Here is a 17,412-nt window from a genome sequence, read left to right as displayed (position 1 = left end):
AGGAGTCTATTGAAAACACATTGAGACAGGCATGTTTTTGTTTCAGGAGAGGTAGCCTATATCTTCATGTAATTGTTTAATAGAGGCCCTCTAATTTTACTGTCGCCTTCCTCAGGGATGATTTAAGTTGTGTTCAGTACTACATGTTACTGTAAGTTTCCAGGGCTAGTAATCTTACTGTTACCTTTCTCAGAACAAGGGGGATTATAAGTCTCATCTCATTATCTCTAGCCGCTTTATCCTGTTCTACAGGGTCGCAGGCAAGCTGGAGCCTATCCCAGCTGACTACGGGCGAAAGGCGGGGTACACCCTGGACAAGTCGCCAGGTCATCACAGGGCTGACACATAGACACAGACAACCATTCACACTCACATTCACGCCTACGGTCAATTTAGAGTCACCAGTTAACCTAACCTGCATGTCTTTGGACTGTGGGGGAAACCGGAGCACCCGGAGGAAACCCACGCGGACACGGGGAGAACATGCAAACTCCACACAGAAAGGCCCTCGCTGGCCCCGGGGCTCGAACCCAGGACCTTCTTGCTGTGAGGCAACAGCGCTAACCACTACACCACCGTGCCGCCCGGGGGATTATAAGTGCTGCTGCTAATGTTTCAAGTTTTTCATACAAGTACTTTACCAGATAATTATATGTAGGCTTAATATTGTGTAGGATAAGCCCATATTGTATAGATTTAAAAATTTATCTTATGTTGCTTAATGTTTCACATGTAACAGGTGAGCCAGTGCACAATTATTTTTTTATTTTTTTATACACTTCAATTTTCTGTGCAGAATTTATTTTGGTTAAATGCCATTATCTGTACTGTATCCCAACTGGTACAATAAAACATTAATTGAGGAATATAACGTGCATTTTTAATTCGGTATATAAGCAATATTTTGCTTTACATTAAAAGACACCGTGAGAAATGTTCTCAGGAAAAAAAAAAAGCCGCTTATCAGTTAATCGTTAGTTGATTGACCTTATCGATCGATTAACGATTAATGAATTAATCGATAATTTGCATCCCTAGTACGTAAACAAAGTTTGCTTGTCCCCCAGGTATAAGGTAGCGACGGTTGCCAAGGTAAATGTGATGTCAGTGTAAGGGGTCTATAGAGATCTTGCAGTCACGTGACCGGAAAGTACACAACCGCCATCTTGTCGGTCAAAAACACCGCTGAATACTGCTGCACTCGTGTACAGAATGGATCAATTTCAACCGATGGACTACACGGCTCATTTTTCTAATGAACAGATAACTAGATATATGTCTAAAATAAACGATCTACAGATTAGTGACCCTTATGGCTTTCCGGACAGAGTTTTCACGACCGGATTTTGAACTGCCAGCGGAATACCCAGACGTGTATAATTACCTCATTAACTTTCCCTCGCTGTTCAGTGGTGAAGCACTGCGTGCTTATAAATCTCTGGACAGTTATCTTTACAGAAATTCAGGATTTGTCAGCGACTCAGATGTGGCATCTTGTAAACAAGAACCCTCATTGGATGGGTAAGTCACTTAAGTATTGAGTATAGCACTGACCAGCCGATTCTAGAATAGAATAAGGTAATTCCAGCTGTAATTCCAAATCGTCCGTTTTGTTTACATGGATCTGGCATTGGAGAGGTAGAGGCTTAGCAGTGGAGGTTTGAGTGGCTGTTTTCTGAGCTTAGTCAACAGGCCGCTCTGCAGCCTCGCTTTTGCTTCGGCTCCCGGAGCCGCCTCCTTCGCTTTGCTTCCGATAACAATCCACGGAGACCCCGCTGGTCTCGCTATCTCGTCCAGAATGTTGTGCATGCGATGGAAATCGCTACAAACCGTCATTTTCTGCTGGAAACCAATGTCCAATAAGTCCATACGGTTGTAGTGGATACTGAAGTCCGGTACAGACGAACACGCAAAAATACACACAAAAAACAAACGTGCACAGGTAGGGAGCGCTTGTAGCCGCAGCCATTGTAGTAGAATTGTATATAGTGGGGTTTTCCAGAAGAAAAGGTAGAAGTAAAAGCAGAAGTAGAACCAGAAGTAGAAGGCGGAAATATGGCGTTTGACCGACAAGATGGCGTCTGTCACAATCTGGATCGGCTGTGACGTCACATGCAAGTGCTCCATACAAGCTGAAAGCCTAGCAGTAGAGTAGCCAATCACAGCGCGGGATTGCTCATATCCAGTGAATGTGGATAGAATAAATATTAATTATATTACTGGTAGAGCATGTTTATTAAACACATCTCAATCATGCACAATATGTTACCTTGTTCTACTAGATATACTCTGACTATTTTGATGTCACTCACCAGTAAGGATTTTGTTTTTTTAAAACCCTGGGTATACTGTGTAAACTGGGATGTGATAAAGGCTCCAGTCTAAAAAGTCCTAAGTCCATTTATCAGACAAATGGTGTCAATGAGAAATCAATTTACCAAGTAAATAAAAGAGAATCCTTAAAGAATGAATATTCATAACTTCTCACCAACACTGTGCTGCTCAGATTGGTTAATATTTCAACCAAGCAATGAACGTCAAATTGATTTCAGTAAAACAAAATGTACTTACGACTCAGTTATTTTTCTGTACTCCTGAAAAGGGAGGAAAAAAAAAATTAACATTTTTACAATCGTTTTGCAACAGATCGGACTAGGTTTGTGTAATAACGTCACTAATGATATTTCCTTGCAGTCTATGTAGCTGCTCGTACCATAATGAAGGCCTGGTCCTGAACCCGTGACGGCCCCTGGGCATCTACCAAGTTAGTCAGTGGATGGAAAGTGCGCTGAACGGTTGTAAGGGCTGGATTGAGCATATCGAGTTGCGCCTGGATGCTCTTCAGCACCCTGTTCTCTTCCTGGGCCACGCAGTGCAGAGCCTGCTGTTCCTCGATCTTCAGAGCCTCTCGCATGGCCTCATATTGCTGCGTTACTGCGGCACGCACACCTTCCAGCGACTCCTATAAAGAAAAACAGACTAGTGACAGATGGTGCAGATGAAAATATCAAGCGCCAAAATGTCCAGTGGGAAATATGGCACGTATAAATCAGGGGCTTCAAAGTTTGGGAGAATAGCAGGGTACAAATAATTTACAGCAGGGTGCAAAATGGTAAAATGTCTGCCAGCGGCAGACATAACGCATGCAAAGCGTGTGGGGGGGGTTTCAAGGGGGGGGGGGCCCCCCCCCCTTTTTGGCACGGAAAATTTTATGAAACGCACTGAGAAATGGTGGCCTCTGGTAACTTTTAACAGTGAAAATAAAGGGTAATCAATACCATTTGGAAACTTGAAATATGAAACCATACCTCAGTCATTTTATCAAATTTCAGAAATATTTGCAAACAAAGAGTAGTCCGATTGAAATCCACATATGGATGATATAATTTTAAGTCTGATGTTGTAGTGGACATCTATTATGGACATAATTCACCATACCTTTTTCCTCTGATCTGATGTGCGTTCCGCACGACATGTTTAATGTGTTACCTGGTTAGAGTATTAACGACGCGGCCCCTTTAAGGATGGCAACTCTTTATCGGATGGGGAGCGCCATCTTGTTTTTCTTCAGGAACTCTGTTTATCTGATGGGGAGCGCCGCCATCTTTGTTTTTTTTCTTCTTTGAGTGTTTCAATAAACGACACGCCAAAGTGAGAAATTGACTCTTCTAATATCGCAATTTCCACAATGTACACTTTGACTAAGCTAAGGTGACAAGTTTCTCCAGATCCTCTAATACTATTGAAGAATATGCTGAAATCTTGAATACAGATGAACTAATAATATAATAAAATAAATAAATTTTATATATATATATATATATATATATATATATATATATATATATATATATATATATATATATATATATATATATATAAAAAAGAGAGAGAGATGCAAGTACGAATTTTTCGTGGGGTGGGATGGTTTGGAACAGGTCATCTAAAATTGGGATAACATTTACCCGGGACGGGTATTTGAGGCGGGTCGTCTAGCTTAAGCTTGATTAGCATCGTTACGCACGCAGTTTGTTTTTTCGAGCAGCTGTCAAACGCAGAGTCAACTTTACGATCTGCGATTATGTCTTAAGCAAGGCTGAGAAACGGTGGACTAATATGTATTTATTTTTCTATATCAACACAATGACAAATTTGCGTTCAAAACGTACTTACCTTTCCCTCTAGACCTTTTTCGCCACGCATCCAGCATGGAGCTGCTTGCAACTCTCTTCGTCGACATTTGTGAGTCACATGATGGTATGAACCATTCACAGTCCATGGAACACTCTAAGCCAATCAGAGTACAGCTTACATATGGCACAAGGGGCAGTAATGGCTGCACTCATGTCGAGGATGTAAACAAAGTTGACGCAGCAACGGACATGGTGGATGTAATTTACGTTCACCACTGTTTTTGCCGTCAGAAATATTTAATATTAAATTTTGTGACTCGACTGACAATAGCCGGTGGCATAACAAGCCACAGACGGCGATTTGCCGCCGGTGACCGGCTACTTTTGAGACAGCTGTAAATTTCTTTAAATAGCATTAAATGATCTAATATCATGCGACCTATATGTTGCCAAGGCAACTTAAAATAAATAAATCTTATTATGCAAAAGCTCACTTCTGCCTCTGTTGTTACAACAGTAAGACCTTCACTGAGTGTTGTCATGTGACCATGTGTCGCACAAGAGTAAAATCCTAGCACACATTCATTGCAGGCGCTCCATCGCAAAAGCTCCGCGCTTTGGCTCGACTCCACAGATTAGCATGGCAAATGTCAAAGCCAACATTCCTCTGCCAGTTTTAAATAATAATAATAATAATCATAATAATAATAATCCACCTTTCCCCCCCCACAAACAAATAGCCTTGATATCATTAATTATTTTTATTGTTGTAGCCTACATGTTCAGTTCGCATACAACCCCAATTCCAAAAAAATAAAATAAATAAATAAAATTGGGATGCTGTATAAACTGGAAATAACAGAAATCCTATATTTCAATTTATATATATAAAAAAATAAAAACCATATCAAATGTTGAAAGTGAGAAATTTTATTGTTTTTTTGAAAAATATATGCTCATTTTGAATTTGATATCAGAAACACGTTTCAAAAGACTGAAAGAGTTGTGTAATGCTTAAAAAACACCCTCATTTGGTTAACTGACAACAGGTCAGTAACATGATTGGGTATAAAGAGAATCCCAGAGAGGCGGAGTCTCTCAGAAGTAAAGATGGGGAGGGGTTCACCGCTCTGTGAAAGACTGCGTGGGCAAACAGTGCAACAATATAAGAATAACGTTCCTCAATGTAAAACTGCAAAGAATTTGGGGATCACATCATCTATGGTACATAATATCATTAAAAGGTTCAGAGAATCTGGAGAAATCTCTGTATGCAAGAGACAAGGCTGAAAACTGACATTGGATGCCTGTGATCTTCAGGCCCTCAGGAGACACTGCATTAAAAGCAGACACGTGTCTGTAATGGAAAAATCACTGTCTGGGCTCAGGAACACTTTAGAAAACCATCGTCTGTGAAAACAGTTCATTACTGCATCCACAAATGCAAGTTAAAACCAGATATGAACAATATCCAGAAACACCGCCACCTTCTCTGGGCCCGAGCTCTTTTACGATGGACTGAGGCGAAGTGGAAAATTGTCCCGAGGTCTGACGAATCAAAAGTAGAAATTCTTTTTAGAAATCATGGACACCACATCCTCCAGGCTAAAGAGGAGAGGGACCATCTGGCTTATCAGTGCACAGTTCACAAGCCAGCATCTGTGATGGTATGAGGGTACATTAGTGCACATGACATGGGTAGCTTGTACATCTGGGAAGGCATCATTAATGCTGAATGATATATACACACGTTTCAGAGCAATATGCTGTCATCCAGACAAAATCTTTTTCAGGCAAGTCCTTCCTTCTTTCAGCAAGACAATGCCAAACCGCTTTCTGCACATATAACTGCATGGCTGTGTAGTAAAAGAGACCAGGTGCTAAACTGGCCTGCCTGCAGTTCAAACCTGTCTCCCATTTAAAACATTTGGTGCATTATGAAACGCAAAATACAACAAAGGAGACCCTGAACTGTTGAGCAACTGAAAGTGTACATCAGGCAAGAATGGGACAACGTTTCTCTACAGCAATTGGTCTCCTCAGTTCCCAAACGTTTACAGTGTGTTGTTAAAAGGAGAGGTGATAAAACACAGTGGTAAACATGCCCCTGTCCCAACTTTTTTGAAACGTGTTGCCAACATCAAATTCAAAATCAGCATGCGTTTCAAAAAACAAAATTTCTCAGGTTCAAGATTTGATATGTTGTCTTTGTACTATTTTCAGTGAAATACAGGGTTTCCATGATTTGTAAATTATAGCATTCTGTTTGACATGAATGAAGTACAATTGTTGGATCACAGCATTTGTGTTTTATTTCTGTTGCATGTCGGCAATTATACAGCTATTTAAAACATGTCCGTAGTTGTTTTATATGCACGGAATTCTGGAAATATTAACGTTGGTGGTCAAAAAAGTCTAGCGTATACTCTGGTGCCTAGTTTGCCAGAAATTAAAGCATTTAGCAGGTAGCTGTTGTTCCCTGTTGCCACACCAACATGACACTGGACCATGAATGAGTACGCATGTACTTCTCACACCGCATGTGTCAGTTGAGTAGGCAGTTCTTCAGAATGTGGGCTGAGCAATCAAAACCCAAAGCGCATTTGACCTCATTCACAGCCATACATATGCCGCTTTTCCACTACAAACGCGGCTGAGTCGGGCCGAGCCGTGCCGTGCTGAGTCGGGCTGAGCGGGGCTGTTGGAGTTGCATTTCAACTACAACCGCGCTGAACCGTGCTGGCTGGAAGTGGGTGGACACATTGGGTGGAGTTAGCGAAAGTGGGTGGACGTCAGGTGATGTCGTTAAGCAGCGCAAACAGTGACATTAGTGATCTTTTAAGCGGTAGTCTCACGACCCGAATAGTAAACAATAAACATGGAGGACATGGAGTCGTTAGTGTTGCTGGTCTTGGTGCTGTGGCTTGTTGTCACCGACAACGCGGACAGATACTGGCAAGAGCGTATAGATGAGGCGAGGCGCATAAGGCTTCAGAAATTCTTGTAATTCGTAATTCTTCTCCTTCCGGGTTTGCGGTGTTTACAGATCCCAGCGTGCTCGCGGGGCGTGTGGGCATGTGAGGACACTCCTCCTCACCAATCAGTGCACAGGGGAGTGTCTGCTCACGCCCCCAGCCTCACTCGGCACGGTTTGGCTCGCTTCAGCCCCACTCCAAAATGGTGCGAGTTTTAGGGGCTAAGCAGGGCTGAAGCGAGCCGAGTCGTGCTGGTTTTTGGTAGTCAAAACACGAGCCGTGTCGGGCTGAAGTGAGCTGAAGCGAGCTGAAAAAGGGTAGTGGAAAAGGGCCATTACAGTTGCCTGATTACCCAGGACACATGTTAAGACCAGGTGTGAACAGGGCCAGAGTGACTCTAGTGTGATGTCTTCAGACTTCATCTTTTGTACAATAAGAATCTGGACATAAATCCAGAAGCACATACCTGAACACTGCGTTTCTTCTCTGTGAGCTTCGTCACTTGGTTTAAGATGCCGGCTTCCTTTGTCTGGATCTTTTTCATTTCACTTTTTAGAGAAGCCTGAAAAAGGAGCAAAGTCCAAGTGAGAAACAAAACCTTGAAAATACATTAGGTGCCATCTCCGTGCTCATGAAGTTCTGGGACACACACACACACACACACACACACAAACAATTATTGGGGGGGGGGCACCTCAAATCAAAAGTTAAAAGCTAGGCCGCCTTTCAGATTTTTCAAGTGTAGGTCATAAAAATAATTTCCCCGACACCCAATTATTTTTGTTTAAAATGGACCGAAAGCTACTGAATTCGAATCACAGACTTCTCTGCCATTTTTTTCTACTTCACCATGACCCAATACAAGATACTACAATCACACATGACGTGGTGGGCTTTCCCCATTCACGCAAGGCATTGTGGGAGAAATTTGAAACCAGAGAGGAAAAAAAAAAAAAAAAAAAAAAAGGAGGACACGAGTGTGCGAATGAAACATGAAAGACCAACTACAGTAATGGAAAGTGAGAAGACGTTATGTTATATACGAAGGAAAGGAAAAGCAGAACCAAACTAATAAATATCGGCAGTCAGCAAGCACCTTGGTATGATCAGCTGTTCGTTTAGCGCCAGAAATGATGGAACCGTCAGTGTGCGGTCAAAGGTAAACCTGTAGATGGCAGTAATGCAACACTGGATGCGCACACGGACTTCCTCTGTCTGCTTGACTGCACGAAGTGAGCGATTTCATGCACATTTGCTTTAATCCCCTCAAATTACACAAGTTCCCAGCCACAGAATGGCCTGATTTTTGTGAGATATTACAGAAAAACAAAGCAAATCTGAATGAAGCAAATCTGGGTAGAAGTTATATGCACCCTAGGTACCCCTACCTTCATGCCAGAAAGAATCAAAAATCAGTGAAGAATTGAGGGAGATGTGATGTATTGAAACTGCTCATTAGGGATTGATTAATTACTCCATACCTTCATTATTAAATGCAATTATGCAACTTTGGGTAGAAGCCATCTATATGCACCCCAGGCAGACCTACCTTCCTACCAAAAATAAAAATCAGTGAAGAATTCAAAGAGAAGCGAAATTTTGTGAAATGTCTGGCGTCATCCACAACACAATGGCATAAACTTATCACCTGTCGGCCAGATGAGCTCATAAACCTCAACTTAGGAACCCGTCCACACCTCCACATGCATTTCTATAGTCCGAGCATCTTATCCACATGAAAGACATTCTGAAAAAAAAATCACTGAAAATGAATCTTTCAAAAAAAAAATTTGGAGAAGTGTTTGAACACCCTCCTCCTCTCTCTTGCTCTACTTGTTAAGATGTTCTTAGCAGAAAGAGGCTTTTGGGAAACTTGGCATAGGTTGTTACACTGTGGTCTGTTATTTAATAACATTGTAATCAGTGCGGTTTTTGTTTGTTTAACAATCTAGCGTCTAGACGGCTGCACCAATTGACTTCAAATTTTCAGCGTAGGTGGGCAATGGTCTGTAGATTACCTGATTAAATTTTGGGGGTAATCGGGTCAAGGTGAAGGTCAAGGTCACCGGAAAGGTCAACCTTTCGGTCAAAATAACATTTTCCATTATAACCCAAAAACAGTTGCCAACAGACAAACATTTACTATTATGAGCATATAGACCCCTTTCACATGACGTCACCGCGCCGCGAGATTTTGTTAGGCGCCATATTGGAAGACCAAGTATATGCACTCAATATAAAACAAAGTACGAGCGAGAGTAAAGTGACACGATGGCTGATAATTCTGGTTATGTGAGTACATTACCAGCTGCAGAAAGGGCACGGTATGTGGAGAAACTGGCTGTGATTGATGGGTTTGACCCATATGATAAGACTCGGGGCAAGGGAGAATGGAAACATAAGGAGGACCTGACACCAATTCTGCCATCTGTTTGCTATCCAGACATTGTAAACTATTTGTTGTTTACACCCAGTGCCTACACTCAGTGTTTGAACTATGTCGATATTTTCGGGGGGGCCCTTTTTTTTTTCCCTTGGGGCGCTTGCGCTTGTCTCGGAGCGCGGATCTCCAAACACATGAGAAGCCTCTCTTACGCACATATCACGCGGACTCCACACCTCCACACACGCATTGCGTCTGAAGTCATAACTCATCAGGGGAAATCGTGTCCGCATTGGCATGTTCAAAAAACAACCTCGCGTCAACAATGATACCACATGCAAGGAGAAAAAAAAAAAAAAGTCAGGCTACTCAACAACCAACCTGGCAGCAGCGAGCAAGCCCCAAACCATCCTAAATTATTATTATTATTAAATTGTAGAAGTCTGGGAGGCTTGCTCCTCATCCAGTTATCAACTTGGGGCCAATTTAGCATGTTTTAAATCTGAATTTCTTGCGTTTGCTTACCTCAAAGTGTCCGCAGATCATGCACAGACTTATCCATTATATCCACAGTTTTTTGCCAAGTCTCACACAGGTTTTTCAAGTCTACTGTTGGGCCAATAAATCATAAATAAAACAGCTCAGATTTGTTTAAGTCGTTTGCCACTCCACTTTATTCTCGTGGGTTCACATACCGCTGCCGTTATTATCCCCTTAACACGAGTTTGTTGGTCTTCCAAAATGGCGCAGGGTCTGTTTACTTCCGGTTTCGGGTGACATCAGTGAAAGGGGTCTATAGGAACTCCTATATAGCCTTTCATTTGGCACCATGATCTTTGACCTTGAAAGATCAAATTCAAGGTCACAGATTTTCAGAGGGCTGATGGTAGACAGATATTTACCATCAACTTAAATGAAAGCCCATATGGCACTTCTTACAACACCATGACCTTTGACCTTGAAAGGTCAAACTGAAGCTCATGGGGTTTCAAAGGACTATAACTTTAAAATGGTTCACGATAGGCAGATGTTTAGCATTATCAACACAAGTCCCATAAGTTACCACCATGACCTTTGACCTTGAAATGTCAAACTCCAGGTCATGGATTTTCATAGGACTATAACCCGACTGCTGATAATTGAGAAATATTACCATTATCAACATATAGGTATAAAATAAGTGCTGCCAGGCGAGGTTTGTTTTGCCTGGCAACACTTGTTGCTAGTTAAATTCACGTTGCTTTCTTATATTTGACAAAATAGGTTATGGCCAAATATTATACGTCTCAAAATGGAAGGGTAAAGACAATGCTTTCAAAAAATACCCAAGAGTGCATTTCCAGATTCTCTTTCTCCGCGTCATACTTACTCGGAGCTCCTTCTCTGCCTCTTTGATGCTGATGCAGGCATGATCCTTGTGCGAGCCAATTACAGTGCAAACAGTGCACACACACAGGCCACAAGGTCGGCAGTAGATGCGGTTCATCTCTTGGTGCTCTTGGCACCTCCACTGAGACACATCACACATAGCAGGCACAAGAGGATGGCTCTGGAACACTGGTGACTCCAGGTGAACCCGCAGGTGCTCCGAGCACATTGAGGCACCGCACACCAGGCAGGTCTTCACAGCCATCCTGCACTCACGACTGGAGCAGTAGTGGCAGATTACGGAGCTGCCAGGTGAAGACTTTTCACTGGATTCATTGGAGGTGCAGGAAGATTCCGGAGCCTTCTTATTTTGACTTTGTTTCTGTTCCCCATTGCTGTTGGATGAGCCCGTGAATTTTGGTGGGAACTCCGTGGACTTGGTGCTTGCTGGCATTGGTGGGTTTTGTTTTGGCGTCTGGATTCCACTACAGGATGCTTCACCAGACTTTCGGTCTCTCTGACCATCCTCTGGACATGATTTACTGGTTGAAGCCGTGGATGCTTGGGTGTCATGAGACGTTCTTTGTCTGTCTGACGAAGGCGTTTCTGTGGCTGCTCTCTTTTTTACCGGTGGCTCATTAGCAGACGAGTCATTGATGGTGACTGTGTGGTTCTCAGATGAACCAGTGCCTGGTCTGTATCCTCTGCTGCTCTGTTTAAAAGACGATGAGCTAAACTTCCTTTTCCCAAGCAAATTTTTTGGGGAGTACTGCTCAGAAAGACGCTTTCCAAGACCCTGGACTGTAGAAACACAGAGAACCCAATGAATGTCAACATTTTTACAAATCAAACTGGAAACAGAAGACAGCATGGATTAAAGTGGGTAGCTAAAGCTTATTATATATATATATATTTAAAAAAAAAAAACCAAAACACACACGAGTAATCAGGAGATAACATACCCCCCCCCCAGCACCCACGTTCTTAAGTTTAACTGGTTGCCATGGAAATACAGAAAACACGCAAGACAATATGGTCATCATTATCCCCCACTACGGGCATTTTATGAAGACCTCTTAACACTTACGACCTTAAGCCCATCTCTTTAATATTGACTTACGATGTCATAAGTGCTAGGACGCCTTCACTACTGAAAACGCTACCCAGCTTTTTTCAGTAGTTTCTGAGAAAACTTGTCCATTTGTACAAAAGTCCAATAACACAAAATCAAAAGGTCATAACTCTGAAAGTAATCTCGTAAATGATTTTTGAGCTCAACTTAAATCATGACCAGTAACATGAACATGCAGTTTGAGAAAACTTTGATGGATGGACAGACTCCATTCCTATATCCTCCTGCACACAATAATAATAATACTAATAATAATACTAATAATAATAAAAAAACAGCCTAATAGTTTGAGTTATGCTCTGAAAACTAAAATGTTTACAAACAGCTATATCCCCCACATTATATGCCTGAGGGATAAACACACACTCATTTGTCAATTTACTAGGTACACCTCCCTTTTTGACCATTTTACCAAAATCACCTCAGATGCATTACCGTGATGCATAAACCGTTTATTTTAAATTGAAATTTTATCTTCGATCTTTATCTTCTACATTAATGTCAGACAAAATGGCTTCCAAACTTTTTAATAATTATACATTTAAATATTTTAAGGAGGTAAAATTCCCCCGATACTATCCTTTTGAGTCTGGTCCCTCACGTCCTCTCAGGAAGTTCTTCCTTACCACTGTTGCTTATGGCTTGCTCGACAGGGATCGAAATCTACATCTACAGCATATCTGTAAAACTTAGACAGCAGTACTGCTGCAAATCCTTTTCTAAAAAGGAAGTTTTTCATTATTGATTTTTTTTTTAAATTGCTTATTTTAATGGTTTCTCCAAGCTGCCACAGGTGTTAAACTAATATGTAAATCACAGAGGTGGAAAGAGTACTAAAATATACTCAAGTACAAGTACTGTTACTCTGATGAAATTTTACTTAAGTACAAGTAAAGTTACCAGACCAAAAAAAAAAAAAATCTACAAGTAAAAAGTAGATCATTTAAAATGTACTTTGCGTACAAGTAAAACGTTACTTTTAACAATGGGTGTTTTCTGCCTCCATTGTGTTGTGCAAAAATGAAAAAGAAGAGGAAACAAGCATTGTACACGAAACATGAAAGTGAAATGTTGCGCCGAAATCTCGTAGCTTGCCTGTGTGCACTGTGTTATTGAACAAATGAAAAGGATTAATAAGCCATGCTAGGGGTAACGAAAGGTTGGTTTCAGCACGGAAAACCATTGCAACCGTTTCAATTCAAACATTATTTGTTTTGCTTAGTATTCCTTTCTGGCCTGTTGGATGTAGAATGGTAGGAGGACTAATCACGTCAGGTTGGCGAGCTAACTTGCTTGCATGATTAGCCAACCGAATAACAGACTAGTTACCGTTATGTTACAGTACCAACAGGTTGCTACTTCAACATTAGCAATGCCATCCACTATTTTTGGAATATAACCAGCCTATTGTCGGTTTTACTATGGAAAGGAAACATTATGATCGGGGCGCAGATACGTTTTTTGAACTGCGGGGGACAAAAAAAAAAAAAAAACAACTGGGGGGGGGGGGGGGACAAAGCTGCCAGCAAACCAACCCCAACCCCGATATGCCTGTCAAACTTGTTGTGGGTAACCATAGCAACCAAGCTCGAGCTCGCAACCTGTGCAGTCTGCGCAGCTCAACCAACCGAATATCAGTCTTTGTTTTGTTTTATGCGAGTTGTTGCAACTATGTATACACTGCTGTGCACCTCAATAAACCGAATGGTAATTAGTCTTTTGATTTTTCCGTGAGGTTTGCCTTATGCAAAGAAAGACAGCATAGACGTTTTTTCCTCCCTATAAGTGGGGAGGACCGAACGAGGTGAATTTAAATCTGGGTGGGACAAATCCCACCCTCTATCTGCGCCCTTGATTATGATGCCAATGACAATGCTTACCTCAACATGCTTGCGCAGATTAGACGTCGAATTTTCGTATGCCGCAATGGTTGTCTTCTTGGGCACACAATCTGCATTGCATAATGAAACGGTCACCCCTTTTCTCTACAAAGCTGAAGTGATCACGCATGTAGGGCCAGGGGTGCACTTCATTACTGGAAGAAATTGCGTTTTCTGCAGGGTCGTCCACCACAGGTTCCTCGGTCTCCTCCATGTCCGCCATCGTCTGTGTGAGACTCGCGCACGCGCGCGACAACTGTCCTTCCCGTGATTCATTTCTAGAACGCGTTTCCCCTTCTCCGTTTTAGCCTTTTTTATTTATTTTTTTACTCAGTAACGGTTGTGATGTAAACTGTACCGAAGTACACTACTTAAAAGAAAACATACTTAAGTAAAAGTACACTTAAAAATTACTTGAAAAAGTATAAGTACACAAAAAAGCTACTCAAGTACAGTAACGTGAGTAATGTAATTCGTTACTTTCCACCTCTGGTAAATCATAAACGATCAGGTTCCTTTCCTTTATTTGTTTTTGCTCAACAATGATCAAGCTCTACACTTGAATCTACAGACTGCTGTAAAGCTCTTTTGTGGCAATGTTCAATGTTAAAGTGGCTGACTCAATGATCCCAGAAGCCTCGCACCAACTTCCAAGCTGCCATTTTTGCACCCATGGCTATTCCTTCACTTCACTCATCACGTTGTCTTATCACCCAAATGAGGATGGGTTCCCTTTTGAGTCTGGTTCCTCTCAAGGTTTCTTCATGTCATCTGAGGGAGTTTGTCCTTGCCACCGTCACCAGAGGCTTGCTCGTTGGGGATAGATTAGGGATAAAATTAGCTCATGTTTAAAGTCATTCAAATTCTGTAAAGCTGCTTTGTGACAATATCTATTGTTAAAAGCGCTATAAAAATAAACTTGACTCATCGGTGAAACCATGACAAAGTTGGAGTGCCAAAAATTCTTCGTCATTGCAGGTTTCAGTTCTTCACAATAAAGATTTGTTTCCATTTTTATGATTTTTCTTCAAAGGTCACATACAGTGGCGCTTGAAAGTTTGTGAACCCTTTAGAATTTTCTATATTTCTGCATAAATGACCTAAAACATATAGATTTTCACACAAGTCCTAAAAGTAGATAAAGAGAACCCAGTTAAACAAGTGAGACAAAAATATGATATTGTCATTTATTTATTGAGGAAAATGATCCAATAATTACATATCTGTGAGTGGCAAAAATATGTGAACCTCTAGGATTAGCAGTCAATTTGAAGGTGAAATTAGAGTCAGGTGTTTGTCATCCCATTGAGTGAAATTAGATGCGAGTGGGCACCCCGTTTTATTTAAAGAACAGGGAGCTATCAAAGTCTGATCTTCACACTTCCACAAACGTATGTTGTATCATGGCACGAACAAAGGAGATTTCTGAGAACCTCAGAAAAAGCGTTGCTGATGCTCATCAGGCTGGAAAAGGTTACAAAACCATCTCTAAAGAGTTTGGACTCCACCAATCCACAGTCAGACAGATTGTGTACAAATGGAGGAAATTCAAGACCATTGTTACCCTCCCCAGGAGTGGTCGACCAACAAAGATCACTCCAAGAGCAAGGTGTGTAATGCCGCTTTTCCACTACCAACGCGGCTGAGTTGGGCTGAGTCGAGCTGTTGCAGTTGCATTTCGACTACAACCGCGCTGAACCGTGCTGGCTGGAAGTGGGTGGACACATTGGGTGGAGTTAGCGAAAGTGGGTGGACGTCACGTGATGTCATTAGGCGGCGCAAACAGTGACATCAGTGACCTTTTAAGCGGTAGTCTCACGACCCGGATAGTAAACAATAAACATGGAGGACATGGAGTCGTTAGTGTTTTGCTGCATCTGGGCCAGGACGGCTTGCCATCATTGATGGAACAATGAATTCTGAATTATACCAGCAAATTCTAAAGGAAAATGTCAGGACATCTGTCCATGAACTGAATCTCAAGAGAAGCTGGGTCATGCAGCAAGACAACGACCCTAAGCACACAAGTCGTTCTACCAAAGAATGGTTAAAGAAGAATAAAGTTAATGTTTTGGAATGGCCAAGTCAAAGTCCTGACCTTAATCCAATTGAAATGTTGTGGAAGGACCTGAAGCAAACAGTTCATGTGAGGAAACCCACCAACATCCCAGAGTTGAAGCTGTTCTGTACGGAGGAATGGGCCAAAATTCCTCCAAGCCAGTGTGCAGGACTGATCAACAGTTACCGCAAACGTTTAGTTGCAGTTATTGCTGCACAAGGGGGTCACACCAGATACTGAAAGCAAAGGTTCACATATTTTTGCCACTCACAGATATGTAATGTTGGATCATTTTCTTCAATAAATAAATGAGCAAGTATGTTTGTCTCATTTATTTAACTGGGTTCTCTTTATCTACTTTTAGGACTTGTGTGAAAATCTGATGATGTTTTAGGTCCTATTTATGCAGAAATATAGAAAATTCTAAAGGGTTCACAAACTTTCAAGCACCACCATAAGGATGACCAATTCTCCTTCGTGTATTTGGTTCCCAGAGAAGTAGTTTGCCAGCAGGTTCATTACTATGGATGACATATCCAGCTAATACCAATTGTTGCTTTTGCATGACTGAGACAAGCTGGAATGAACCATAGAACACTTTGTTCGAGATATGATCTCTCCAAGGAGATGCCATAAATGAAACGTAGCATCTTTATGTACGTGCCATCTAACTCTATGAGCAGCATTCAGTGTCCAGGACTCAGAACCATAAGAGTACAGTTTCAACACATGCTTGAAATACTTTGGTCTTTGTGTTGTTTTTGATGGAGCTTTCCAGTTTTTTTTTTTTTTGTCACGAGCGGAGTGCGCTCCATGCCTGGCCAATTTGGATGTCCACGTCGTGTTGAATGGTGGTGTAGCCACCTAGATACTTAAAGTCATAAACGCATTCAATTGTGGAGCCATCTGAAGAAAGCAACAGATCGTGTGAAGGATTCAGGAGCATACATTTAGTCTTTGGGGCACTGAGGGACAGACCAATATCTTGACAAGCTTTCTCCACCCTGATAAGTAGGTCCTGTGCAGCTTTGATTAAGTCCTCAAGAACTGCTAGATCTGCATAGTCAAGGTCAGACAGAAGTTCTGCAGGATGGCGACAACGGCGAAGAGCAAGTCCATCTACATCACTGATTGAAGATCTTAAGGCATAGTCAAGACATATGATAAACAAAAATGGTGCAAGTGGATCACCTTGGAGGACGCCTGTATCTATACTGAAGGGGTTAGTCATTCCATCTGGTGTGAGGACTTTAGCAGATGTGTCGTGATACATAATTTTGATGGCACTCAAATTCAGGTAGTATTCCGTATGCCTCCAGTATTAGAAACACATCTTGTCCCGGTGAATTGATTCAAAAGCTTTTCGGAAAAAAATCAATGAAAGTGATGACTGCCTTCTTCAAAGTTCTTCAACAATGCAACGGAGAGCCAGAATCCACGCAGTGGTAGAGTGACCTTCACAGAATCCATCCTGATTTGGCC

The 17,412-nt window shown here is 41.7% G+C and overlaps 1 protein-coding gene across 1 annotated transcript in view; it reads right to left on the bottom strand.

Annotated features, from left to right (window-relative positions):
• si:dkey-29p10.4 (E3 ubiquitin/ISG15 ligase TRIM25) overlaps positions 1-17,412 on the bottom strand; it is a 43,622-nt gene that overhangs the window by 9,742 nt on the left and 16,468 nt on the right. The window contains exons 2-5 of the mRNA XM_060915284.1: positions 10,861-11,660; positions 7,575-7,670; positions 2,714-2,962; positions 2,572-2,594 (exon numbers count right to left, since the gene is read on the bottom strand). Of these exons, the coding sequence (XP_060771267.1) occupies positions 2,572-2,594; positions 2,714-2,962; positions 7,575-7,670; positions 10,861-11,660 (1,168 nt within the window). The remainder of the gene's footprint in view (positions 1-2,571; positions 2,595-2,713; positions 2,963-7,574; positions 7,671-10,860; positions 11,661-17,412) is intronic.

The sequence above is a fragment of the Neoarius graeffei genome, chromosome 2, assembly GCF_027579695.1.
Source record: "Neoarius graeffei isolate fNeoGra1 chromosome 2, fNeoGra1.pri, whole genome shotgun sequence".
NCBI lineage: Eukaryota > Metazoa > Chordata > Actinopteri > Siluriformes > Ariidae > Neoarius > Neoarius graeffei.
The sequence above is the reverse complement of the archived record's forward strand: the minus strand, read 5'-3'. Positions and strand labels throughout refer to the sequence as shown.